This window comes from Dicentrarchus labrax, unplaced genomic scaffold (assembly GCF_905237075.1).
Source record: "Dicentrarchus labrax unplaced genomic scaffold, dlabrax2021, whole genome shotgun sequence".
In the NCBI taxonomy this organism is placed as follows: Eukaryota; Metazoa; Chordata; class Actinopteri; family Moronidae; genus Dicentrarchus; species Dicentrarchus labrax.
In genome coordinates, this window is record NW_026136712.1 from 10,321,828 (window position 1) to 10,349,812 (window position 27,985).

Consider the following 27,985-nt stretch of genomic DNA (forward strand, 5'->3'; position numbering starts at 1 on the left):
ACCTGAAACAAGGCACACAAAGTCATTAGACAGCGATGTGATAACAAATCAAACAAATTTAAACAAATTTGAAAAATTCAAGCTTTTATTCCCAGGTTGTCAAATACAGCCGCCAGTGGTGATTAGTTAGCTGCAATCGGAAACTTCGTCTTTTAAACCTGCAGTGCAGAACTTTTGTCTGCCCCTCTGGCAATAAGAGTAAGCCAATGTATACACTCAGTGCAGTCAACAATGAATGAGTCCTTATCTCAACAGAAAACTCTTCATTGAGATCCCAGGAAGCAAACAAAAATACTCATACAACCATTGGCCAATGCAAATAAATCCAAGTGACACCCCTGCGTCTAAAAGACAAACTATTGATTCTCTCCTCTCCGGAGTTACCTCCTGTAATCTGGCCAGGGAATGGCAAGCCTGGAGCCGGTGGTTTTATGGTGCGTCCAGGCTTAATTAGCATTGCCAGTGCTCGTTTGGCAAGGGATTGAATGTAACAGACGTTAATTTATATGTACAAGTCCTGCACTCCAGCTTTAAATATTAATGTGTTAAAATTAGACCTTTAGTACTTCCAGCACAGAAAACAAAGAACTACAAGTTAGCTGAGGCTGATCATGGAGAAGGAGAGTAAAATACTGGTGTGTTTACACACCACAGGTGCATTCACAGCCACACAGTGTGTCAGTGGTCTTTAACCACAGCGTGCTGTGAGGGGATAAAGGGGGACAATCATTACCAACAGGATATTTTCTGAATGATACAAAATCCATGTCCCAGCAGGTGTCTTAAACACTCCTCACACTAATTGAGAGACTGACTGGAGGTGAGTCAAATGAGTGTTTCCTGCCTTTGTTGTTAAATGTCAGAGGTGGGCATTATATTGGCTTCCTTACAGAAAATAAATTTAGCTCAGGCCTGTTTGTATTCAGGGGAAAAAATATGAATCTCTGCTTGTCTCAGCCAAATAAGAAGCCATTTAAATTATCCAGCCAAGACAGTGCAGGAAATCATGTCCCATGTCCAGTCGGACACGCTGCTTTCCCTTCCTGCAATCAGGGAATTGTGGTGGACATGAATCATCTCTACAGAGCTGCTAGCTGTAATTCTTCTGTCACAGCTGCACCTCTTGTTTCCCCACTTGTTACGAAACTCATTAGTAGATAATTGAAAGTAACGACACTGATTATGAGAAGCGCTTGAGCAGCATCCCTGGGGTCTTTGCAATTTACAAGCTGGCAATGACATGCGGACGATGCTATTGTTTACCGCAACCCAAAAGGGAGTTGTGCTGTTTACAGGCAAAAAAAAAAAAAGTTTTGGGTTATGATTGATTATTTTGTTGTGTTTCAGCATGTCTGTCTCAGTATTGCTAGTGCTGACCTCCAAGATGAGCTATGGGGTTTGCCTTCTCCCTTGGTGAAGAAAAGTATTTGTGTTAAGGAAACTGCTTACAAAATGTGTAGGCTACCATAAAAAAGCTCTAAATACCATTGAGACTACGCTGATGTAAGTTTATGAGATCATTCTAATATGTCAACATTTCCAGCATACGTAGCTTTGATGCTTAAAGAAATAGTTTGACATTTTGGGAAATGTACTTACTCACTTTCTCACTGACAGTAAGATGAGAGGATCAATATCATACAGTAAATATGAAGCCCGAGAATAACTTACCATGCTTTATTGTCTATGTTACTCTAAATGGTGCCCTAATATACAAAATGAACGTCATGCTGTGTGGAAGACCTAAAACTAGTCACACATTGAATGACCTTTCCTTTTTCTCAGCTAGAAAATATGTTATGTGTGTTATGTTATTCCTATGGGTCTTTCTCAGAATAATGAAATCTTGCATTATAGTGATACATGTATTAGTTGAGGACTTCTCATCAATATGTAAATATCCTTCCAGTCTTTGCATTTACTTTACTGTACCCTGAACCCCAATTCAGTTTAACTTTCCCTGTATCAAGCCAAGCATTATAGTAGCTTAATAAGACTGGCAAATATTTATTTGATATTGTGATATTATTATATAAAAACACTTAGTTCTATCTATCTAAGTTTTTATGACCCTCAACTCAAACTTCTCTTGGACTTTCTAACAAAGGATACAAAGAAGACCTTAATGAGTCTATTTCAATTTAAAAAAATCAGATCAAAAAACCTTTCTTGACGGTGATCAATCTGTTTTCTTCTCAAATGGTTTCTAAGCAAAGATAAAGGAATCACGGGTCTAAAAAGCACCAGCTGTTGTTGTTTTGATGTGTTTTTTGTGTTTGCTTTCATGCTTGTGTTTGTTCTTCATTGCCATTCAACTTTCAGCCATGCGTCTAAAGATTGTCTGGTGTATAGAGACATACCATTAAGCATGGTGGAAGTAGAATATCACAGATTGGTGATACATGGTGGATTAGTCCTTAATGCTGGAGGTAAAGATCTGGAAGAGCTGAACCATGCAGCAGATGACAGATGTTGGTGGGTGGCACACGCAGGTCTCGTGGCAGTAGGCAGAACACATTCAGGCATAAAAATGCAGGGATAATTTCTGCCCTGAGTGGTGATAGTATGAATATGAATGGAAATATGAAGCTTCCTGGGGTCGTGATTCATTTTCAGCCACAACAGTCTCCACAGTGTGAACAACAGGATTATTTATGATTGACAGAATTCAAATGTGATTTCTGAATTCAAGCAGTAAAACAGGATTAAGACGCAGTTTTGTGGCCATCTGAGCATATGACATGATATTTTAATCAAGCAAACCTGCCTCTTAAAGTTATGTTTACAATGTTTAGTCTCTTGGCTCACATAAACACCTGATGTTTTAATAATGGGTTGTGCATATTTCAGGATCCCTTAATTACACTGCAGTATAGTGCATTTAAAACAATCTAAAATCTTCCTATTAGATTATCATATACTGTATGTAAATTTGACAGTGGCCAATGCAAAGGTTGTAGCTGTGGGAGAATGTGAATTTTCTGGCAATCTTCCAATTAGATTTACATTTTCCTTTGCATATTTTGCCACTAGAGGAAAGATGAAGAGGTAACATTATGATTCATACTCTATGGATCATGAGTATCCACAGCAAATTTGATGAACAATCTTCCCTTCAAAGTGGTGCTACAGTCAAGGTCAAAGGGTTATTGGGTTCATTATGTATCAGCCACTGGAAATCAGATTTCATGTGGCAGTCTGCTCAGTAGTTATGTTTTGAAACATAATCATAAAACTTACCCATTACCTAATACAGTCAGCCTGCATACAGTTCTCTTAACTGTAGCCTGTTGTCTGTATAGAGTGCACTCGATGCTGTGCAGAGGAAGCTAGTTGTGTTCTACGGGTTGATATATGATAAAATGCAGCACAAACAGGCATCCTCCAGCTTAATGAGCCATCCTTGCTGGAGACAGAACGCCCACTCTAACATAAAGAACAAAATGTTTCAGTATTAAGAACAGAAACAAAACACACAATCACACACTCAGTAAGTGCTCATACTGAACAGTTGCTCCGCGGCAGGGAAATGTGGTGCTGGTTTCTAAAACAAGAAAAAGATTTCAGAGCTTGTCTAAACTGGGATCATCTCCGTTGCTATAGCAATGGTGGAAGACGACCACATACTGTCTGAGAGTTTATGTCTGGCACTGACAAAATTTAGTGGCAAACCTCAGGTGACACACATACAGTGGAATACAGATTTGCAGTGCCCTAAAAACAGAACAAATTTAGGATAAACAAGGTTATTTTCTAATGACTCCACGGTTCTGAATGTACCTTGCTTGGCATACACCCACTTTGTCCTTGTGTGACTCCTTCTCAACACACACACAAACACATTTGTCCCACTTGACACATCCCCTCCTGCTCGTACCCCTCTCTCTCCTGTCTACTCTGGCATTCTTTTCCTCTCTTTTCCTTTCTCTTCCCGGCTCTCCAGCTGCGATCAGACACTATTTCACACAACGCCTGAGTCTAGATCTGAAGGAGAGCGAGGAACATCCCTTCACAGTCAGCCCCTGCTGAGATCACTATCACTATCCGAGTTTCCGACTTTTCGAATCTTCGGCTGAATTTCCAGCGTCACGCCTGCAGCTGTTTTGCAAAATATATCAGGGACAGAAGAATAGTTCATGGTGCATCTGACGGTTTCAGAGTGATTCATCTCTAGGTGCAGAGGCAGGAAGCTGAGGTGACGCAGGAGGTTTAATACTGTACAGTATGTTCCCTGTGGTGTTAAAATTAGCAGAAAATATGTTACTCTGCAGTCTGCAACTTAGAAAACTTAAAAATACCCCTGTTCTTTGTTTACTATTCATTCAACCTGCAGAATGCTTCGCCTGTACTTGTTAGCCCACTTGCACAGCTGAATGTCCTTTTAAGAAACCCACATTAGGTGGTTTATGTAAAGACACAGCAGCTGCATCTTTTTATTGTTCACCAGCGAGACCAAAATGTTCAGTAATTACATCCCTGTGACCTCTGTTTGCACAAATGTGTCCCCATATTCAACTGTGAGAGAGTTTTTAGAAAACATATACAGTATTTCAAGTATTACCAGGCAGAGCTTGATGGTTGTGAGCTCCATGCACAGACAGACGTTTGAGCTGAACACTCTCTGTCCAAGATTAAAAGCTACATACAAATTTTAGGATTAACTTGTTTCATTAAAATTATCTTTAAAATGTTAAACAATTCAGCTAAACCTGGAGTGCGTACTGCAAGAGCTCTTGAATTATTTATTTTTCTCCGAGTTCACTTTGATTCATACACCCCGGAGAAGCTACAAGGATTTGACAGCCTGTTTTTTCTATCACACATTTCATGCTGTGATAACATCAACTTGAAAGTACGAGTGGGGGTTGTTTTCGGAAGTTTCAGCTGGCACTTACTAGAAATGTTGTCATATTTGTCCAAGAGGTACATCATAGAGATCATGGTGAAAACTGGGAATTGACAGTGGAGATATACTGACATGATTCAGCACAGAAAATGGAGTCTCCATCACCCACACGGCCACCTAATGTTGCCGACATTAGCCCTTGCTGAGAGAGCATAGCCGAGGAGGATTTAACACTTGATCTCATGGAGACAGCTGCATCCAGGGAGAGATCACTTTCCTTGCTGTCCACGCTCTGGGCCACCTACTGAAGGCTTAGCATCCAGATTCCTCCAGTCCTGGGAATCAATTTGGTTTAGCCAGCGGTCTTTTAAAAAGCTGCAGCTAAGGAATAATCCAGCATTGCTGAACCTTCACAGGGATGGGGTCAGTTTAGCCCAATTGGAAAATATATGTATATATCTTTCCTACAAGCCATGTAGATAGTTATGTAGATATCTGCAATTTATCTGTCAGTTATCCTTAGAAACTCATTGTTGCTGTCGAGTATTATGTCCATTTCTTTTTTTCTTTTTTTGATGCTTTAACCAGAAAATTGTAGATACCACAAGGGAGAAATGTGTGTGTTTTTGTAATTTGGATGACCTGACACATTGTGTGTAGTCTAGTGTATCCTACTTTAAATGCGTCCACTTTTTGGCTCAGCCTGAGTTCAGCATCGTCCATCTTCTCAGCTGAGCGTTGGGGCTAACACAATTAGGACTCTTACCCTGCCACTAGGCTGCTGTAGCCCTTTAATGGCAGAGAACGAGTATCACAAAGGACAAGCTTCCACTCACTACACAAACTCTGTGTGTCATGGCTGACCTTTCCTTTCTTTTGCACTGTCTGAACTGATTAGCTTTCCTCAGTGGCAGATACACCACAGCTTACCGCTACTGTCTAAACTCTGTCTGATAACAACTTGAGCAAACTCCTCCACATTGACACAACAGCTGAGTATGAAGGGGCGGTGAGCAGATAACTGTTCTCATCTTCAGTCCCATATTCTAAGTGCCCTTGAACTCATTTGCTCTTTGGGGGCAGCAGATAACTCCTATCTCCAGATGTGTTAATTGGGCTTTCAGAAGGAAGTCGGCATATTAAAATAGTCTGGGGGCTCGCTGGTGAACCAGACCAAAGCCTCGGGAAATCACATGTGATTCAAGCTGACCTTCATCTAATGTGCAGTATGGGGACCATGCAAAGCTGGGCTGAATTAGCTTTGCCTACGCTGGCAGAAAAAAATACCACCACAGTATTTCTAATTACCCACAGAAATACCTTGGAGCCATAAGATGTGGTGCATAAATTTATTTCAACATATATTAACATTTTGTTGATTCTTTTTTTTTGTTTTGTTTTGTTAAAGACACAATACATTCAGTATTTACATAAGATTCTACAACAACACTTGCTGGCAGAAAACAGTCTGATCATTGGATCAGAATAAATTGGATCAACGGAAGGCTACTCTCTAGAGCTTCAATAAAACTTGATATAAATTGACACATCATCATTAAACTTGACAATTCCTGCCATAACAGTCCATGAGAAACAACATTGCACATTGAAACGACTGATAATAGTGTAAAGATGCTGATGACGATGATGTCTAACAAAGCCACAGCTGCTCACATCAGAACACTCTTACTCATCAAGTTGGGGGCTACATGTATACATAAATTATAAACAATACATAAAGTAATATTATAAAGAATAATAACATACTATTATAAAGGAGTCATGTCATGTTGTGTTGGTTCACATTATGTTGCACCGGGTTATGATTGGCTCATGTTATTATGCGTTTTGCCGTATATAACGGAGCGTTGCATTAAGTTACAGTATGTTGCATGAAGTTACATTGAATTGCATTATGTTGAGTTGTCTTACTTTATATTACCTTATGCACACCATCATCGTCTTTTTCTACTATTTGGATCCTACATTATCCCACAGGCAGAATAGCAAGATATAGGGCAGAGCTAATTCACATTCCACCACAATCTAATGATGGATTACCTTTTGACAGATCCTATGAGACATACAATACATCCCTTTGACAAGTCTTCAGCCTCAGTCAGGTCACCTTTGCAGAGTCAAGAGTGAGGATGGAGAGAGACAAGGGAAATGATAGGGACCATCAACAGCTTCGATTATGCCTGATGAGACTGGATAAAGACTTCGATCGTGAACAGGCTCATAAAAAAAGGGGAAATGTGTATCTGCCGAAATGTGTTATTGAGTATAATAAGCTAGGCAACTGTCAAGAGGAGCTGTGGGTGACTGGGAGGGGGGTTGGTGACCAGTTGTTTCATTTGGGCTCAATTAGACTTGATTTTCAAGAAGAGGACAGAAGCCGCACCAGAGGAGCACCGGCACTGTCACTATAGCGACAGAGCTGATGGGCTGTCATGGGAGGAGTGGGGAAATAAGGAAAGTGAAAAGAAGCACACGTTCACGCACACACACACACACACACACACACACACACACACACACACACACACACACACACACACACACAGACAGACAGACAGACAGAGAGACACACACACACACACACCTGACTGACATAACAGTAACACAATTCAAGCAAGAAAAATAATGGTAATGAGCATGCACTGAAGCATTCACACTGAACATACTGAGCTTTTTAGACGCTTTAATAATTAGCAGTATATCTTTGGAAGCTGTGCGCCAGTCAGGATCAATCATCAGCTCTCAGAACAGCAATGGCTGACACAGAGGTCATCCCTCCAGACAATAAACACCTGGGCTCTGCTATTCGACTGATACAGTTGGATGAACTCCCAGAGAGAGGCAGGAAGATTTAATAAAAGGTGAGCATAGGGGGTGAAGCAACATATTCTGAGCAGTCGGCCTCTCCTTGATAATCAAATATCTGAACACCTTTTGTGATGCTCGGAAATTAATTTGTTTGGTGCCGACCAGCCCTCAGTCGCTTTAACGGATTGAATGAAGACAGAATGGGCTGTGCTCATTGACAACCAGGAAGCATGAAGATTTTACACAGGAAATGGATGTTGCTCAAGGTTATGGTGACAGGAAAATACAAAAATGAGTGATGTCTATTCACCAATGTGTGTGTCATACCTGGGACAAGAAAACTTGAATGAAACCCAAAACAATATAAGAAAAAAGAGAACAGCAGCTGCTACTATGTTATACTTTGTGATAGACTCTAGATCATATTTCTGTATAATTAATTTGTTGTGATATACTGTACATTCTGTCATATTTTGTTGCTACATACAGTGCATTGCCCCGACAGTAACTGTAAAACCCTAAAACACCTTTCCCTTTCATAGAAAATTTGTACCGCTACATAGTTGAACTACCTGATTTAACGATGCACTCCTAGAAATATCAAATTATTTACAATATAGTTTTCACTTTACCTTTACAAAAGTCTTGTGCTTTAGCATTGAAACACACACATCCAAACAAACACAGCAGGTAGAAAAGAAACAATAAAAAGACTCCTCTTCTTTGTTCACCACCTTTTTCACTCAGAAAATGTACAATCCCTGTGTTCTATTGTGTTACGTTGGAAATGAATCTCATTGGGAGAAGTTTAAAAGTGGCAGATGTGTCTTCCAGCTATTCACTAGATTTCCGTTAATAATAAAACAGGAAGTGACCCACTGAAGTGTCCTGAGCTGACGCCTATCACTAAGTCTAGACACCTACATGAAAAGACATCTCATACAAACTGCTACATTAAGATTTCTTGTTTTTTTCTTTATAACACTTTCTTTTGAAAAAGTCTAGGACAAATTTTATGCACTGGAAGTTGGCAGAAGGTCTGAGAAATGCAGTCAAATGCAGTTGCGGAGATTGCCCTCGGATCACCGGCCTTCGAATGAACAGCATCACCTGAACAGATGAAGTTTTGGCCTCCCCGGAGCTTATAATTCTGAGATAAATAAACACTATCAAAGAGGCATAACATAAAAACAAGTAGGGAGACACAGAGTGATGAGTGAGAAAAGACAGAATCAGTTTTTATGGAGTATCTAATTATCAAATCATTAGCACCACCACAGTGTATGGGCAGAAACACAAATGTCTGGATGGCAGAATGAGCTGCTGAGAGGAACAACATCAGCGGACTCTTAAACACTGCCTGCATGGCTTCTCAGCTTGGGAAGTAGTCTTTGGTCACAAATCAAAACCTAAACGGCATGTGCCCGTGATAAGCTGTCCAAGTGTATACCGCTGATTGATGATGTCCATTTCCACAGCCGGGGATGTGATCCTGAGCTTCTCTTTCATGGTTAAAGTACCTCTCCTTTTTCACTAGAGTCTCTGTGGTAGTCATTAACACCTCTTCACAGCTTGTTAGTACTGTGAAAAGCCATCTAGTCTACACTGCAAACATTAGCATGGTCACACACAAATTTCGATGGCAGTTGCCATCACCATCTGGCTTTTGTTCTTGTCTCGGCCTGGAGACTGGTGCTGTCCAGACTCCTCTCTGGGAGACAAAGGGTCGGAGAGCACACTACGTTTGAGAGGTGCCGGACGCAGGCAGGACGTTCCTGGAGGGGTGGAGGGCTCGGGGTGTCTGTGGGAGGAACGTGATGAAGTGGAGGATGAAGAGGAAGTGCAACTGCCGGTACACACTCCAGAGCTTGACCTCTCACCTCTCTTGGCTCGGCAAGATGCTCTGCGCCTGAGCTCGCTGACAAGCTCGTACTTGACAAAGCAGAAGACGTCCTTGACTCCACAGCGTTTTTCCGGCTCGGAAGCGAGAAGCCTCTGAAACATGCGCAAGGCGTCATCAGTGAAGCGCCGCCATTGAGATGGGTAGGTTCCCACAGGACACCCTGCCTTCTGCCAGCGCCGAAACTCCTCGTAGAAAGCATCGGCTGGCAGCGCTGCCTCCCAGGGGAAATTGCCTGTCAGCATACAGAAGACCAGCACACCGAATGCCCACACATCCAGACTGGTGGACACGAGAAAACCCTCAGCACGGCTAGCACGGCAAACCTCTGGTGCCGTATAGGGGATGGTGCCACTCACCCGTTTCACACGGCAGCCCACGCGTCGGGTCATACCAAAGTCGGCCAGCTTGATGCGACGGCACTCACGGTCAAATAGGAGCACATTCTCAGGTTTCACATCCCGATGCACTAGGTTTTTACTATGCATAAAGTCCAGGGCTAGGCCCAGTTGTTGCATGCAGCGTTTGACCATTTCCTCTGGCAGACCCACCTGAGAAGTAGAGAGAGTGAAGGGTAGTGTCGGGACACAGAAAGAGAGAAAAATAGATTTTGATTAATGCAGTCTAATAGATGCAGTACATTGTGTAGGAGGTGAGACTATGGGAGGTGATACAAGAAAAGAGCTTTGTGGAGAGTAGATTACAGTGCTGTTATAAAGAATAGGTGATGGTTATACTGAGTAGAGGAACAAAAGTACAGGGTGGAAAGTGATACGCTCCAAAACAGACAAAAGTGTCTTAGTTTTGGTCTCCGCTGCAACCATTTCTAATGAGTCTTTAGAAGAACCTTGAAGTCAAGCACTCCCAGCACATAAACTGGAATAGCACTAAAGCAAAGTGAGAGCTCCATGTAGAGAGAGAAAACCGGGACGAAGACAAGGCTCCAATCCCAGGAGAGCTTGTTAAAACCGCCTTGTCTGAACATGGCGACTGATTGGAGCAGCTCTGGCTGAGTGAGGATGGTGATTGGTGGAAGGAAGGATGATAGCTTTACCTGTGGGGGGATGATGTCGAAAAGGTCCCCGGCGGGGGCATATTCTTGTCCAAACACATAGCTGTCTTCTGTCTCAAAAAGCACGTCCAGGACTTTGATAATGAAAGGGCTGCAGCTAAGTGAGCCAGTTAGACTGTATTCCCGCAGGAAACTCTTGAGCTTCGTCTTGTTCTTGGTAACAAACTTCAGTGCCATTTTGGTGCCTGCAAAAATCAGACATAAACATGGACGGACACAGTGAAGCATTGGTGTATCAGATTAGTAACTTTTTACTGTCCAAAGCACTCAAAGTGAATTCTGTAACCTGATAGTCTAAGGGCGTGGAGAGATTTCCAACTACCCAACCCTGTCTTTGTAACAGCTGCTACATTCATTCATATAAACAGTAACAGTGAATGAATCTCACCTCCATTACACGCATATAACCAGTTGTTCGTGATCACAGCTGCAGAAATACACAGGCTCTTTAGTGAGCACACAGCACTTCTAATCTCTGCTGCCCTCTCAGCCTCTCTCTCTGCACTACTTTACCATGCTGAGTTATACCGCTTTCAGACTAAGCCAGCTCTCTAACCTTGATTTTCTTACAACCAAGGACTAAACAGTAGGCCTTAAAAAAAAAGTCCTTAGAAAACCTTTTTAACTGTGCTGAAATTAATTTCTCTGCACTGTGCCTTGAGACTTTATAACACGCTGATCTGCCTTAACTGGTTATCCTCAACTGTGAGGCATTCTGGCACAATGTGGATTTAGAGATATGAGGTTCTTTTTTTGTATTTATGCTTTATTAGATAGTTGTCAGTCAAGATAAACGAATAAAACAGAATTAGAGGATAAAGATCTTCAGCCGCAGTTTTAATCCTTGATGCCCCAACTAACTCACCCTGTGTACGATGTGCCACCAGGTCCACCTTGCCATACGTGCCCTTCCCAAGCTCACGTATGTGCTCATATTGTTTGGCTACATCTGCTGCAGACAGAGAGGTGATGGCCAGCGCCTGCATGTCCTCCACAGGCACCCCTCCGCAGTAGCCCATCTTGGATGTAGGGGAGCCCCCACCGCTGCCCACCCGTCCGGGCCCAGATGGAGAAAGAGACAGGCTCGCCTTGACGCTGTGTGGCAGACTAAATGAAGAGGAGAGAAAACTGCTTAGAGCCAGTTTTTTTTCTGCTGTGATGATGGCAGTATACATTTTATTCACGTGTTTATGACAGAGTGCTCTTCAGTATCTTTATGTTTGTTGGCGCACATCCATATATTCTTGTCTGTACATCATGTCCCAAAGGGTGGTTAAATCAGGAAGGCTTTAACAGACCTTCATTTCCATACAATCAGTTCAAGGAAGGGATCGACAGGGGAAGTGCTTTCAGTAAATGTATTGGACTTCCTGCTGTCCCTCTAGATCACTCTGGCCAGCTTTCAGATATGGCTGGACTCAGACAGCACTTACTGGCAGACAGCTATGGGAAAATCAATATGACCAGGTAGAAGGACTAACAAATGGAAACAAATGGAGAAAGCTGACAGGATCAAGGTGTATACATGCTAGTAAAGTATGCTATAGATCATCTGCGAGCACTCTGAAGTGTTTGTACAAATACATACAGTAGAAACAATCAGTGGGGCTGTGAGAAAGGGGCTAGCTTAGTTTTGTCTGAAAAACACATTTGGTTTGCACAAGCATTTCGGTCAAATTGCTGAAGCCGAAAGAAAAAAAGAAAATACTGCAACAGAAAAGTTATTGCTGATTTTCAGAAGTGCCAACTTTCAAATAGGTCAAACTGATCCTAGTAGGGAAAAATATAGCTGCTTTAATTGCAAGCTCAGATGGAGTCAGACACCCTAAATGTGCCAACTGACAACAAATTAAAAATCCGCGATGAGCATGTTAGCGCCTGTTACAGTGTTTGAACAATCAGTAAGTAAAACGAAAGAAAAGTCCATGAACAAACTGCACAAAATGGACCTTTTGATCAAATGAAGTGGATCACACTAATGATCGTACCCATTGTCTCTGTCTCTCTTCAACCCCCCCCCTTACACACACAATCAAATTTAATCATCCAATCATGCACAGCACGCACACACGTATGCACGCTAATAGGCATCAAATCAGCGCAAACAATTTCACTGATGGCCTTCTTCATCCATCATTCAAAGGCAACTGCTTTGCTCTTTGTTCTCCTCTCCCTGCAGCCAGTTTCTCAGTACCACTGATTTAAACGAAAGCATCACTGAAAGCATCACAAATGTTTGTGTCGACTGTCAGGTGCATTTCGGGGGGGGGATATGAGCTGTATTAATGCTCGGTAGCTAATGTACAGTTGATGAAAACATGGCAGAGGAAGTTTTGTTCAGACGCTCTGAAGGTGTTGAGGTTCCTTAGCTATCTTGTGGGAAGAGCGTGATAAATATAGCTATTAGACAGCGAAAACTAAAATAGGATGCGACCGTTTGCAGCCTTGTGTTCTTGGCTCATCACTCTTTGTCGAAGAAAACCCTGCAAATAGAAAGAGTGCCCTGTATGTATCTCTGTAGATCACACTTGCTTCTTGATTTTATCATATGCAGAGATGGTTATATAAGAGACTATGAATATTGTAGCCTACTCATGCTGAGCGTGCCCACTGTATAGCCTTGAGCGAGTCAACAAAAAAGTTGATCATTATCCAGATCAGTCTGTGGTCCAGGTTTGGTGATTAAACATTAAAACAGGACAGACAGACAGACTGGAAGCACATTTCCTTTGACCGCCCACCCTGCATGGCCCCATAGCCTCAATCAGCAAGGACGAAGCAAAGAGAAAGGAGCGCTTGTTTACTGGCACTTCTTCCAGTCAGCTCCACGGGCAGAATGTGCAGCACTCCAGCATGGATCTTAATCACATTACTCAGCTCCCACCAAGACAAAAGCACACCCCACCCAACAGCGCAGGATGCTTTGCACTCATTTCCTTTGCAGAACTGGATTAAGAGCCCTGAAATGTGATGAGTGGTTGGGAGACGGTGCTCTCCGCAGCTGCGATGACGCTGTAAATGTGAACCAGAAACTGCAGTGTAGAGCCCCGGAGGTGTGGGGATGAAGTTATGTGGTCTCTGGGAGGTGATTGTTTGCGAGTGTTTGGGAGGGGGGGCCGGGAGGTCTGGTGTATCAGTCGCACAGTGACAGTCTATCAAAGGCCCTTTGTGTTCCTACCTCTGAGAGGGAGCAGCTGTGAGTCTCAGCACGACTCAGCGTTCGACCACAGCCACATGCCCCACTGATCTCCCATGCTGCCCTCTGCTCTTCTCCTGTCCTCTCAGGCAGCTAAAGACAAGGTAACTGCCACACGCTCCACATACAGATGAGGATTTGACTTGAGACACATTTGAATGGGTTTTTGAGTCCGTCCCACACATTGTTAATAATCTGTGAGCGTTTTAAAACAGATTTCTGGACTGCTTACTTTTTCCTGTATTGTTGAGGTTGAGACCTTGTAACTTCAGTATGTGTGATTTTCATGTTTTAATTGTGATTTTAAAAAATCCTCTGGCATTTGAGTGTCAGAAACTTCTCAATAAATAAACTCAAAAAGGCACAATCTGAAAATAAAGCCTGTTTTTCTAAATTCCTAAAAAGTGGACAGACAAGGTTTTCTTTCACTCAGCAGCAACAATCTGTTTCCGAGCCACTAATTTCCCCTCAAATACAGATTGACAATCCCACTCCATTTAGCAATTACTCTAACAGAGCTGAGTGCATTCACAGTACAACACTCTTAAAAAACAGGTTGTTCCCAGAAAAAGCAAAACATCCAGTTTTATGTCCTAATAGGCACATCAACGGTCTGGAAACCTGTGTCTGACTCCACGCGTGACACACATGAGACTAAATTGCAGAAGCAGTTGACCTTTTCTCCCATAAACATTTAACTGGAGATGAGAACAGAGATGAACCCTGTGATGCCACTGTCAACTGTTCCTTTTGTCACAGACTGTCTCTTTAAAGCCTTAGGGTGTGCTCTTGTCATGTACCCTGTCCAGTGTGCTCATAGCCTCTAAACTCCGAACGTTACCCTTGTGAGTTTAGATCTTACTGTGAACTTTATGGGGCACATTTTCACTAAAGAAGCCTGGTCAAGTTTCAACCTATTTTCAGCCATGCTAGTGTGACTCTAGGGATGGTGGTGTTGGTATGAAAATCTGTCCACCACTTTGATCCAGACTAAAATATCTTCAGAACTATTGGATGTAAATGTTGTGCTATTAGCTTTTGGGAATTTTGTGCTGACATTCCTGATCTCAAGATGATGAATCCTACTCACTATGGTGATCCCCTGACTTTTCCTCTAGCACGTGTTTGGATAGGACACCATGAAAAATGTGGTACACATTCCTGTTCACTTGTCTTCAGAATAAACTGTGGTGATTCCTTAACCTTTCATCTAGCACCATCATTGAGTCAGAACTTGAATTTGTCCAATACTATAACTAATTACCCATCATCCATCCCATCAGCAGCTGTACATTAAGATTTGTGCTAATTTGCAAATGTTAGCATGGTAACACGCTGAACTAAGATTCTGAGCATGGTAAACATTATACCTGCTTAACATCAGCAGATGCAGTAGGTTGAAGGTCATCTTAAATAACAGGGCTATATGTTCTCCATACACTATTTATAGTAATGTTACCAATTCATTAACATAGGAAGCAGAGCTTGCAATCGGACACATTTTATCTGTGGTATTGTCATGTGACTCTCATCAGGGCCAATAACTGTGTATTCACTGAGCTATTGTTTCTCCCAGTTTAAACTATGTGAGCGATACAGCTGCAATGAACTGTGACATGACATTGATAAGCGCCGCACAAAGACTTCATTGAGGTGAGGTTCAAGCATGAATACAGATTGCCATATGGGAGATGAGCTAAATTGTAGTCGTGTAAAAGATGGGCAATAGAACTGGGGTTGCACCTTCATCTATAATAAATGTGTTTTAATGTACATCAAGCATCTATATAAAGTGTGAGGGATTTTCAGAGTCAGCAGTTTTACACACAGTGTTTTCCCCTCTTTAGTCTAGCCGTCCTTCTTCCTCTCCTCTTTCTCTCTTGTCTGTTCCAGAAAATGTAAACAAGGGACTAATGAAAGAAATAAATAGATTGCAGAGCCTGCCTTGCGTCTCTACCTCTCTCCGTTACTAATGGACTAGTTGCTTTGCTGTCGGCAGAAGAGTCATTATGGGTGAAGACTGATCTCCTGTGTCCAATTTACTGTCAAAATGCCCAACGTGCCGTGCCTCTGGGTCAAAGGGAAAACTGCGAGTGAAATACGATGTGACTGATGTGGTTTCTCTCACTGTCTGTCTGGGAAAAAAACAACTGCATGCATAGCCAAACACATATAGATGGTATTTTTCTGTCTGTGTCCCTCTCCTTGTTGTCTCAGTGTGGTAGCGCAGAATGAAAACAAATCACTGCAATCCTAAGCAATCTATCACTCGATCAAAAACCAAAATGGGCTTCCTTGAGACAGCCAGTTGCAGTCAGGACACTCAGGCATAAAACAAATAGAATCACCTTCCTCAGCAGAGCACAGAACATCCGAGCCAGTGTGTTGGTGGGTTTAGCCGGTGCCTCCTTCAACACACGGCTGGAGAAACCTCCCACTGTGCTGTGATAGGTGAACCAGCGGCCTAGGCCATGGACACTCACTTTGACAAATCACCTGCTCTCAGCTTTGCCTGGCTGCCCATATGGAGGATCCCTGCTGGGACCGAGTGCTGTGTAACCCGTCCCTGACTTGCCTCGTCTCTACTCTCCTTCCCATCACCCCTCTCTCTCTTTCTACTGTATGTTACACACGCCATGGACCAGCCAGAAACACTGGCGGGCATTGGCCTCCTGCTGGGATAACCCAAGACCCACAAAGAGATAACCCAAGGTTAAAGGGATCCAAACAATGACTGAGAGTGGAAGGACACTGGGTGCAAGGACACTTGGCTCAAGTACTGTATGTTAACCACAAATGAAACAAAAACAAAACACAATACAAACAACAAAACATCACCGTAAATCAATATTGTAGTTTAGGATTAAGGCTTTGGGATTAGAAACTGAAGAGCATCTGATTATATATGCCATGTCATCCTCACCCTCATTGTAATCATGTCCTGCAAAAAATCTTTTAGCAGTGAAATATCACTGCAATAAGCTACCCAGGGAACATAGTGTACCTAACCCCCCACTCTATCACAACCCAGTAGCCTCAAGTTCCAATAGGGAGGGACACACGAGAGAGAGAGAGAGAGAGAGAGAGAGAGAGAGAAGGATTGGGGAAATCCAATGAGACTCAAATGAAGCATCCCTCCCCCTTTGTACTACATGCTATAGACTGCGTCCCTTTGATGTCAAATACATGGCGAGATGAGACTCTAATATGAGTTCAGAAAATGGGGTCTAAAAGGAGGTGTGGCTAAATGATGTAATAGCACAGCGCTGAGGAGGACATGGCAAAGTAACAGTATATGGTGATTGGTGATCCTGCTCATACACAATAGCCTCTAACCACAATCAATGCACTAATGTTGATTGCAAGGGTCTCTCTCTCTCTCTCTCTCTCTCTCTCTCTCTCTCTCTCTCTCTCTCTCTTTCTCTGTCTCAAATTAAAATTCAACTTTAATTGCATGACTGGATATTAGCGGTTGCTGCAAAACCAAGTGTAGGGCACAATGTAAAAAAACAAGACAATTAAAAAACAAGGACACACTGTACATAAATCAAACATTGATCAACCAAAGAATACAATAATTACTATAATAGGGCAAATGGAAAACATAAAACCTACGCAAAAGCAAATGTGAAATATTCTAAACACATACATGAATGCAAATTATGCAAAGTATAGACTCATATTGAACCCATTTACACACACATACACATACACAGTACATTGATTGACATGGGCTATCATTAGGCAGCTGTTTTCTCACTGACATGATGGCAGTAAAGTGCATTTGTTTTGTACCTTTATCTTCACCCAGCTAGGGCATAGACTTTTGAATAAGGAAGATTTAAAAAAAGGCTTCTTGTCCTCCATGTGTCCTAATTGACAACATTTACATCCTCTATGTTCACTCAGCAGCCACGTTTTCCTGTAACAGCTAATCAACTGCTACACCTTGTCTCTTTTTATTGAACTGAAACTCTTTGTAATAGCGATGTGCATTTCTTTGAGTTGTGTGGCTATGTGAGGGGCAATGATGGGTTTAGCTGGTGTGTCTGGGCCAGCTGTTGGGACTGGGTAATTGACTGGGTTCTGCCGTTCCCATAAGCCATACTGCCGTCCTTCTATCTGCTGACAATCTGTTGACAATCTGATACCCTCCTAGTTCTGCAGGCCTTTCTGTGCACTCCCAGAAAGTTTTTGCCTAATTTAAGGTGGAGTAAAAATCCCATATGCATGATTGCTCTTTGAGATCTGTTTGTTTTCAGATTGCTAATGTTAAAAGTGCAGAGTCTTCTGCAATTGACATTTGATGATTCATTTTGGTGGAGCTGAATGCTAAGTATAATTGCTGATGTCTAAACAGTATAAAACAATAAAAGCAGTCTGTCTGTATGATGTTTTTACAGTGTTTTGGGCTCCAAGTACAGCAACTTTGCCACATAATTTTCTGTGATTTGGGGATGAACTACCTCTTTAAAGTAAATGTCCCTGCTATTACAGCTTCTCCTCTCCACTAATACAATGTTTGTGACAAAAGCAAATCCAGGTCTATTGGCTGCTGTTACCAGCCTCCAGGCTCTGCTTTTACTGGGGTTGCTCTATAAAGTCAGCTGCTCATTTAAATGCATTAGACAGCATTAACGATGAGATATCACCTGTCTGCCCTGGACAAAGTATAAAAGGGCCATTAAAACTGGAGTGCCCCGGATGCCCTCGCATCCATCTAGCACAGAATGAATCACAAAAGCAGAGTGGGAAACAAATAGGTGCGGGTATCACGAGTAATGTGGGTGAAAATACAAATTAAGCCGCAGCTCAACCATTAACATTAGTTAGACTTAATCATGGCCTGATTAAATTAAGCTCTGGTGCTGTATAAAACTGTTGACATTAATTCTTTACTTATTATTCATATTGCCTATGAACACTGTCCATGAGAGTGAGCCAGAGTTCAGACAACATAAAGTTACCCACAATCCAAAGCTATAAACAAATCCAAGCTCTTGAAATAAACATTAACTGCACCATATTTTTTAATAATCAAACTCCAGCGCTTAGGCTGTCAATGAACCATTGCATACATATGAATACACATATTCCAACCCTTGTTTTTATTTTCCTGTCGTTCTTTCTTTGCAGATAACAGTATGCTGTGACCCGGTTTCAGGCACCTCAGGGTGCATCTAGGTGTTACTCACTCACCTGCTGGCGACCTGTCTCTCTCCTCCATGGTCCTGCATCCGCTCGGCGAGCAGAGCTGATGCGCTCTGATCCGCTGGAGTCTGCGGGGGGAACCGATGGATGGATCTCCTCGTTTGATGGAAGTTATCGATCAGTTATAGGCCTAGGTGCTAAGAAAACCGTACAGTTCCATTAAACACACCAAAAACCTTGCAGTTTCACAGAGTGACAAAGCTCGGATGAGGTTCCGTCGTTGCGCTTTGCCTTGTGCCCGCCCCGAGACGATTCCCGTCCTGTTTCTGGAGATGCTCTTCAGTTTGTGACTTTCTTCGGAGGCGGATTAAATCAAGAGCATCATCTGATGCTGGATGCTGAGCTGAGGACACAGGCTGGGATCCCTCCTCTGAGCGCCCACCATCTCAACCTGCCAAGCAGCGGGAGGAGGGTGCGTGTTTATCTTTCGCTCCTCCAGTGGTCCGCATGACCCAGTTAAGCACCACACACACACACCGAGACGGACCCATTCATTCACATCCACACAGGGGGGCTCAACAGATCTCTGCTCTCTGCAGCGTGCATGGACGAATCTCCATGCCCCCACTCTCTCCAAACTCTGCGTCTTTGCTCTCACTGTCGGCTTGTCAGTCTGTTCTGTCCGTCGGTCCGGCGGGACTCTGGGGTTGAGGAGGTAGGGGGTTTGGTCTCAGATGTTTCTCCTCTGCTGGTCCTACCAGTCAGCTCCCTCATTGTTCACCGTCTCCACCCTCTGGCAAACTAAATACGCTCACGTGTCCCGGGTCCTAGCGCCTGGACGCTCCCCATCCAACCATCCAGCCTCAATGCGTCCATGAGCTTTTTTACTTTTGATTCATGCGCTGAAGGACCGAGCTGCTCCACTCTTGCATAATTCAACAGCTTATGGCCTCAAGTACTTCACGCGGTGACTTTGCCAACTGTCCTTATTAGGTAACAGCGAGGCAAGACTTTCAATTAATTCACTGCCCTGGCAGCTCCAACCTTTTACTGTACATGTTTAACAACAGGCCTCCTGCCAGGCGTGTTTGCCAACCAAAACAGATTGGACTGAGAAAACAGCATCGGGATAACCTGAACGCATCATCACCAAACACCACTGATCAGATGGGCTGAGAGAGGTGAAATGATTGGAGGCTGTTTTACATAAATAAAGATTGTTAATGACGTTAATTGGTAAATATTTTACTTTCTCCCATCTTTACCTCAAATCAGACCCCCAAAGTCACACAATAACTTATTTTATTGTCTATAACTGATTGTTTTTCTTTCTTGCATATACTTAAAGCTATGCAGGTCAGGCTCCTACCCAGGCTGAGGTATGAAGAGTGAAAGATAAGCTGTTTTCAAGCAGTCCATGATCAGAAAGAAAGAAAAAAAAAAAGTCAGTACAGGGGAATATGATCTTCCTGTTTCCTGAAACTAAATAATTTGACCTGGGGTGTTTTTTATCCTTGTTGAGGAGGTGGGTGGATATTGAATAGCTGCATCTTCAGCACCTCTTTGAGGCATTCAGGTGTCTCACACGGCAACACAGTTGGGCCAAACAGGCAGTGAGGCGAAGAGTTTCCTCGGGGTTATCTGGGGAAGAGAGCTGTCATAAATCATAATAGTGAAGGTCAAGCACTGTGGGCTGACAGCGGAGAGCACCGAGGGTCAAACACACCGGGGGGACACACACCTCTGAGCTGTGAACAAATAGAGCAGGGCTGCTCCTCCCCTCTCCTCCCTCTCTCACCTCCCCACTCCTTTTTCACACACCAGATTCACGTCCTAGTTTTTACTTTTTATGTGTCACCTCAAGTTTTCCAAATCTTGTTGCAAGGGGGTGGCCTTGTTTTTTTTCCACTGTCCTCAAATGTATCTTTGTACTTTGTGTTCTAGCTGCCCTATAAACTGCAGTGTCACTGTGGATGGATATTTACACAGGGCCTCAGGCTGAGAGGGGTCTATTGAAATTTGTAATGTCTTTTGTCGACCATGATTTGTGAAACTATGACTAAAATCTACAAATAAACTAAAAAAGTGTAGTGTAGAAAGCTCAACCCTGTCCTCAGACCTCAGGGCATTGGTCTGACCCTCCACATTATCCCCTCTCTGTGTCTTACTGTCACCTTTTCAGTCTCACCTGGCTCCACAAAGGTAGAAATGATTTTCTGACAGCAGTCACAATTGCATTTATTCTTCACAATCCAAAAACAGAAAAAAGCAACTCACAGCCACATCAACCCTCCCCCACCAAATCTTATAGTCCTCTCCTCTGCTGACTCCAAATAAAGCCCTACAATACCTCATCCTGAGATCCTGTTTCATTTTGTTCTCGTGGCATTTTTATTTTTTAGCAAGCTTAGCACAATATGATTTGTTTTAATGATTATATGCACAATAGTGAAATAACAACACTTTGTCAGAACTGTCAGAATTCAGATGTTTTTGTAAGAGTAGCAGAAAACACACACATCAGTTCAACTAACTACTCTTGCATTATTTATTTTAAGTGTTTCTATTGTTACAGATTCCACACAACAAGGCTGAAACAAATCAAAAGATGTCGTTTGTTATGTATTGGTTGTTTTAGCCGTTAAGTCAGTCGCGACTACATTTCCCACAAGGCCATTGGGCGATCGCGCTTTGCGGTTGGTTAGCGTTAATTGATGACGCCACAAAGATGCGCGCTTAACCTTGTGCTGCAGCAGTGTTGTCAAATGATCTGTGGAAAGAGTGTGTCAAAACCTTTCTGATCCTGTAGTTAGTCTCCAGCATTATTCGGGAGTCATGAGCAAATATATTTTACCAGTGTCTGTGTTTGGAACAGTGTTTGGATGCGCTGTTCTACTGAAGTGAGTAACTTTTCATTATATGACATAAGGCCTCTGTATCATGATGTAACTGTACATTTTACACTGCCTGTGCCACATTTGCTGCTAATACCAATATGCCATTGAGTTCAGACTTGGACACAATATGTTGAACACTGGTACTGAATGCATAGAAGACATACATGTTCAGGTGTTGCTTCAAAACATTTCAGCTAGATTGCATTACGCTGTCCAGTAGCCTGTTTTTCCTGCCATAGGGATAAACACTTAACTACTACTACAGCCTCCTTGGCTCAGTTGCATATTTGCAAATGCTTCACAAAGGCAGCATTTATAACAAGGTGATTGGATTGGGATGAATACACTGTAAAGGTGTTAATGGCAGTCTGTTCACCCATTCGCAGTTAATAAGGCTAGTGTGAACTTAAGCTTCTTTTCTTTTTCCATGTGTTATCTTACTTAATGAGATAATGTAACATGGCAGTGATTTACACAACGGCTGACTTCAAGTCAAATCTAGGACCTAATGCATTTGATTTGGCGAAGATCAGGTCTAATACCAAGTCACGGCTAAGATTAGAGCAAAAATAAAGAAGCCCTGTTTTGTGTCTGTCTCTAACCCCTATTCCTCCCCCTCTGTCTACAGTATTTCTGTCCTGAAATCCCAAATTTGATGTGTGGTAATTTAATTAAACACATAAATACACCTCATTTATGCAAGATATAAACAAAAAACTGAAATAATAACCCTCTTCATGTCTAGGCAATAAAACAGATTAGTTGTTTGGTCTATAAAATATCAGAAGATGGTGAAAAAATGTTGATCACTGTTTCCCAAAGCCTAATGCAGTGTCCTCAAATGTCTTATTTTGTCCACAATCAAAGTTTCAGTTTACTGACATAGAGGACTAAAGAAACTAGGGCTGCATGACAGGGTGCAAACATCACATTGCGATTATTTTGACAAATACTGCGATATGATTCACAATTAGTGTGACCATTTTTGCATCAAAAATTAAATTTTCATTGAGAAAACTGTTAAAATCATGATGATGTGCATTAATTTGCGGTCTTAAATCAGATTTTGTAGGCCAGGGCATCTCTGCAGCACTACAGTATTTCATTATAATACTGTTCAGTCTCACCTTTTACCTTTTATCAAAAAATTGCAGCTTCTTGCGATTCTGTTGCACTTCAATCAATGGATTGTCTAATTGTTGCAGTTCTAGTTTAAACCCTCTTCTAAAGACTTTGATGGTGTGTACAGAGTTTGGTGACATCATGTTATTACAAACAAAGCTTCCAGGTCTATTCAGCCAGAGTAATGAAAAACACCTGAGCAGGGCCTTATTGCATGAGTTTATATTGTGATTTTAGTACAGCATATTCCCAAACGAATTAAATTACATTTTAATTAAATGATCACAAACCAGTTCACACACAGTAAGCCTGGAGTTCTGGGGCCCCGTCCTTTTGGTAATTTAGCCTTTAGTGGAGTAATGTTATTTAAAGATAGACAGTAATATAGACCTACAGTATAACAGGGGCTATCTAACATACAGCTAGACATCTTCTTGAATAAATGCACTGGTGAGTCATTGGTGAATTGAGGTTGGAGGTTATATAATGTACTTGTGGTACAAGGTAGACAAGAAATCATTTTTCTGGATCAGCTTGAGAGAAATCCATCATACCTGGTTTCAGTGATAAATTAGGTGGTGTTATAATCTCAAAATGGCACTGCACTTGGTTTTCTTCTCACAGGACCCACGTGACTGGAGGCCGGTGTCCCAGTAAGGCCATCATTAATGGGAAGACTGTGGTTATAACAGGAGCCAACACAGGCATTGGGAAAGAGACCGCCCGGGAACTGGCCCAGAGAGGTGCGGAGGACATATGATGTCATTCTGATTTGGTGCAAGAAGACACAACATAGAAAAATCTTCAGCAGTTATTTTGCTCTCACTGACACGCTCCTTTTCCCATTCCCTCATCATCAGGGGGTCGGATCATTATGGGCTGTCGGGACATGGAGAAGTGCGAGGCAGCTGCAAAGGAAATACGAGGGAAGACCCTGAATCCTCACGTATATGCGTGTCACCTCGACCTGGCCTCCATGAAATCCATCCGAGAGTTTGCAGAGAGAATCAAACAAGGTAAGGCAACAGAACATATCACATGTTGAATTGTAGAAATAAAGCACACTCAGTAACAGTTTCTTAAATATTATGTTTATTATCTTGTAGAGGAGCAGCGTGTGGATGTACTGATAAACAATGCGGGGGTCATGAGATGTCCAGCGTGGAAGACAGATGATGGTTTCGACATGCAGCTTGGAGTTAACCACCTAGGTACTTACAGGCAGAATAAAAGTCTCTTTTTCTCAACCGTCAGTAAGAAAATAAATGTACATTGTCCTTACATTCTTATAAACTCTCCCTTACTCTATCGCTACCTGATTCCTGATTTCTGTCTTCCTCCAGGCCACTTCTTGTTGACAAATCTTCTGCTGGATAAGTTGAAAGAGTCCGCCCCCAGCAGAGTGATCAACCTGGCCTCACTCGCCCACATCGTTGGAAAGATTGACTTCGAGGACTTGAACTGGGAGAAGAAGAAGTTTGATACCAAGCAGGCGTACTGTCAGAGCAAGCTTGCCAATGTTCTGTTCACCAGAGAGCTCGCCAAGCGATTACAAGGCAAGTCTACTGGCTGTTGCGTATGTGGGCATGTGTGGGAGGGAGTACGGCCTATGTTCTCGTTTGTAATTGGCCATTGGATATATATTTTTAAACAATACTGTGTGTGTATGTGTGTGTAACAGGCACAGGAGTCACAGTGAATGCTGTGCACCCAGGCGTTGTTGCCACGGAGCTCGGGAGGCACACGGGTCTGCACCAATCACAGTTCTCGAGCTCTGTGCTCAGTGAGTATCCCACTTGCCTATTGGTTTCTGAATTCAGAGAAATCAATAAATGCTTACCTAATGCCTATGCAGCAATTCATTTAGGCTGTATAAGCTCTGATATGCAGCGCTGGTCTACTAAGTGAATTTTCTATTCTTATCTACTTTATAAATAAGCATAAACTGCAACTGACTGCACAGCTGTCCAAAAAGTGCCAACTTTATAACTCTACAGCTGAAAAGAAAACATTCTTTTTAGCCCTCTGATTATGCTAAATAAAAGTTATCTTCTTGGTTTTTGGGCAGTGTTGGAGGAAGTATTCAAATCATTTGCTTAAGTAAAAGGTAGCAATACCACACTGTCAAAATACTCCATTATCCACTTTTTAACTGGTTATGAAAAAGTCTCAATTTTATTCAGATGCCTCTATGTGACCTACATAAACAAACAAGACAACCAGCAAGAAGATTTATTATTTCTATATAGTTAACTTAATCCTTGCCACCGGGTTGGATTTGGTCAGATTCCCCTTAAAATCAATGAAATGTGGCAGTAGAAACACTACCACTTCTGTCCACAGGGGCGGCCAGAATCAGTACAAAATGAAAATTTCTTATTGCTGCATACAACAGCACAAGTATTTTCAGCAAAATGTATTCAAAGTATCAAAAGTACTCTCTGACTGTTATACTATGATTCTTTTATATATACTTATTTAATAATTGTATTGATTGTAATTAATAATCCACAATGAGTAAGAAGCATTTCACTGTTGTAGTTGGTTGCGGTGGATCACATTTTTGACAATTTCATATGCGGTATACTGGGTAGTTTCATCTATAATATTGGAATTTGTAAGCTCATTATATGTTAAATCTTCATATGTAAAGTAATTTGTATATGTAGCTGTCAGAAATGTAGTGGAGGAAAAAAAATTTCCCACTGAAATGTAGTAGTGCTGAAGTAACATGAAATTAAATTAAAGTGCAAGTACCTCAAATGTTCATGTTCCACCACTGGTCTTGCTTCATACATTCAGTACAGGAGCATGTAATACCTCAGCTGAACTTAAAACAACAGTGACCAAAGTCATTGTTTTCAAGGTTTTCCCTCCACAGCCACATCACCCCAACCACCCCTGAGAAAAATGATATTGCAGTTCAAATAAAAGTACACCAGTGCTACCAGTGTTAGTGCTGATACAGCTTCTCAGTACCCATTCTGGGAATCAGTGAATATACTTGTTGTTTATTTTATTCCACAATGAGTATTTTTTTAATTACATGCACTCAGAGGTAATAAAAATCCTCTGATGTTAGGAGAACAGTATTTGTTGCTGAGATCATTCACAGTCAATGAAGAAGATAATAAAAATCTGCAACGTGTTCCAGATTTAGATATGAACAAATGTAATTGATGCACAGTCACTGAGTGTTTCCTTTGTCATAACCCATAAATAACAACATGAATCCAGTTAGTTCTTGGATTGGTACTTGATATTGGCCAATTAAAGTACTAGTATTCAGATCTAACAGATTTTAAACCAGCAAACCTGTGGTCTCCACCAACCCCAATACAGGTCCCTTTTTCTCCATGTTGGTGAAGAGCCCAGAGCTGGGGGCCCAGCCCAGCGTCTACCTGGCTGTGTCCAAGGAGATGGAGGGGGTGACGGGAATGTACTATGACGTGATGACAGAAAAGGAACCGGCACCGCAGGCCCTGGATGAGGAGGCAGCTCGCAGGCTGTGGGAGGTCAGCAGCAGGCTGGTGGGTCTGGAGGAGGAGGGACAGTCCGCCAAGTCAAACCCACCAGCAGAAGGCCAGAGCAAAGCCACACAGGCAGACCCAGCGCAGACACAAGGACAGAGCCCAGGACCAGCTGTCAGTGCTGTGGGGCTGTAGGTCTGCTCTGGCCACTGGGCCAGCAGAGGATAATGGACCTTTATGGCTTGAGCTATGCCAGACTCACTGGAACAATTAACTGTCTGAGCCTGTGATTCTGGTTGTCTGTATAATGGCCGTCTTTTGTACATGCCTTTATGTTCCTGCATCAGGACATTTACTTAAAAGTGTATAACAAACAAACCTTTGACAATGGACTCTCGACTCTGTTTTTAAAGTGAGACTATGTGAGTTTGGAAAGAAACAATAGCTCTTCCGTTCTTTTATAAATGGAAAGTTGAATTCAGTGCACTCTTACTCTCTTGAATACACTCAGGGGCCTTACTTGGTCTGGTATGACCAGTGGCTTAACAAACTTATATAGATTTTTTAAATAGATTTGGCTTTTTAACTAACAATAGTGAGTCAGTTGGTTTGTTTTGTTGACTTTATTACTCTTCTGTGCTTGTGCTACCATCATACAACTACTACAAGTTTGAGCATTTACCAGTAAAAAAGGTGCATTGTCTCTAAGTTGTTTGTAATAATTCAAACACAGTGGAAAACTGAAATGAAGCACTAAAATCCAGTGCTTGCAAAGACAGAAATATATTGAGATGTATACAGTGGGTGGGGTTCAAACTGGTAGAACCCGAGAACAAAATGGAAATAAATAATTTTAAAATGTTTTGGCTTTTTTCATCTGAAAATTTAAAACCTCACACACTTTCAACAATGTAGTTAACTTCTTTTGTTTTCATGCCTGGTGGAACTTTAAAATCACATCACACATAAGCACAGACAGTATTTCACATGCTGTATTTCCCACAGTGACAGCAGGAAGATGGGTGAATAGAGTCTCAGAAGTCTGAGCTATATATGTTTACAGAGTGAGGCATTCTCATGCAGTTCTGTTGTGACAGAGAGCGCCATCTGGCTGCCAACTAGATTTAAAATACAGACCAATAGTTTTACATGTTTTTTACATTTCTTTGTACATGCAGTTGTCTTGAGCCTTTTATCTAGTTTACTTAAACCTGCTATTAAAATCAGTTTGCAGAAACTTGACATGTTGCTTGACTTTGAAACATCTGCTTTTATATCAGAGTTGTGTGAATGTTGCATGGTAATTCAATGCAGATTGCAGTGGACTGCAAATCAGCCAGGACCATATACTACAGTACAATACAGTATTATACAGTCTATGGTCAGGACTTACAACTGCCCCCCATTATAATGATAGAATAACTCTGGCAATAAAAGCAGAAAAAATAGTGAAAGCTAATTACAAAGAAAAAAGAAAAAAACACATTCAAAGGGTAATAATG

At 42.0% G+C, this 27,985-nt stretch overlaps 2 protein-coding genes and 1 long non-coding RNA gene across 3 annotated transcripts; 2 read left to right on the top strand and 1 right to left on the bottom strand.

Moving 5' to 3' along the window:
- Positions 1 to 6,181: 6,181 nt before the first annotated feature.
- sbk1 (SH3 domain binding kinase 1) lies at positions 6,182 to 19,739 on the bottom strand. Its single transcript, XM_051418295.1, has 4 exons — positions 19,043 to 19,739; positions 11,513 to 11,754; positions 10,630 to 10,832; positions 6,182 to 10,126 (listed from the first exon to the last, which is right to left on the bottom strand). The coding sequence occupies exons 1-4, from the start codon at positions 19,078 to 19,080 to the stop codon at positions 9,299 to 9,301; spliced, it is 1,311 nt and encodes a 436-aa protein (XP_051274255.1). The 5' UTR covers positions 19,081 to 19,739; the 3' UTR covers positions 6,182 to 9,298.
- On the top strand, positions 13,240 to 21,348 carry LOC127373646 (uncharacterized). The gene is made up of 2 exons (XR_007886929.1): positions 13,240 to 13,947; positions 18,980 to 21,348. It is a non-coding gene; the product is annotated as an uncharacterized LOC127373646 (long non-coding RNA).
- A 384-nt stretch (positions 21,349 to 21,732) lies between these two features.
- LOC127373717 (retinol dehydrogenase 13-like) lies at positions 21,733 to 27,344 on the top strand. The gene is made up of 7 exons (XM_051418430.1): positions 21,733 to 21,894; positions 23,638 to 23,756; positions 23,874 to 24,029; positions 24,120 to 24,224; positions 24,357 to 24,569; positions 24,695 to 24,796; positions 26,356 to 27,344. Exons 1-7 carry the CDS (start codon positions 21,830 to 21,832, stop codon positions 26,676 to 26,678), a joined length of 1,083 nt encoding a protein of 360 aa, XP_051274390.1. The 5' UTR covers positions 21,733 to 21,829; the 3' UTR covers positions 26,679 to 27,344.
- The last annotated feature ends 641 nt before the right edge of the window (positions 27,345 to 27,985 follow it).

What these genes read in the sequence shown, in the direction of transcription:
- sbk1 (XM_051418295.1), bottom strand. Translation starts at nt 19,080, where the DNA reads ATGCAGGACCATGGAGGAGAGAGACAGGTCGCCAGCAG. An exon ending in GGTGGCACATCGTACACAGG is followed by an intron (nt 10,833 to 11,512) that starts GTGAGTTAGTTG and finishes TGATTTTTGCAG; the next exon opens with GCACCAAAATGGCACTGAAG. An exon ending in TCGACATCATCCCCCCACAG is followed by an intron (nt 10,127 to 10,629) that starts GTAAAGCTATCA and finishes TCTACTTCTCAG; the next exon opens with GTGGGTCTGCCAGAGGAAAT.
- LOC127373717 (XM_051418430.1), top strand. Translation starts at nt 21,830, where the DNA reads ATGAGCAAATATATTTTACCAGTGTCTGTGTTTGGAACAGTGTTTGGA. An exon ending in GCTTGGAGTTAACCACCTAG is followed by an intron (nt 24,225 to 24,356) that starts GTACTTACAGGC and finishes GTCTTCCTCCAG; the next exon opens with GCCACTTCTTGTTGACAAAT. An exon ending in GTTCTCGAGCTCTGTGCTCA is followed by an intron (nt 24,797 to 26,355) that starts GTGAGTATCCCA and finishes ACCCCAATACAG; the next exon opens with GTCCCTTTTTCTCCATGTTG.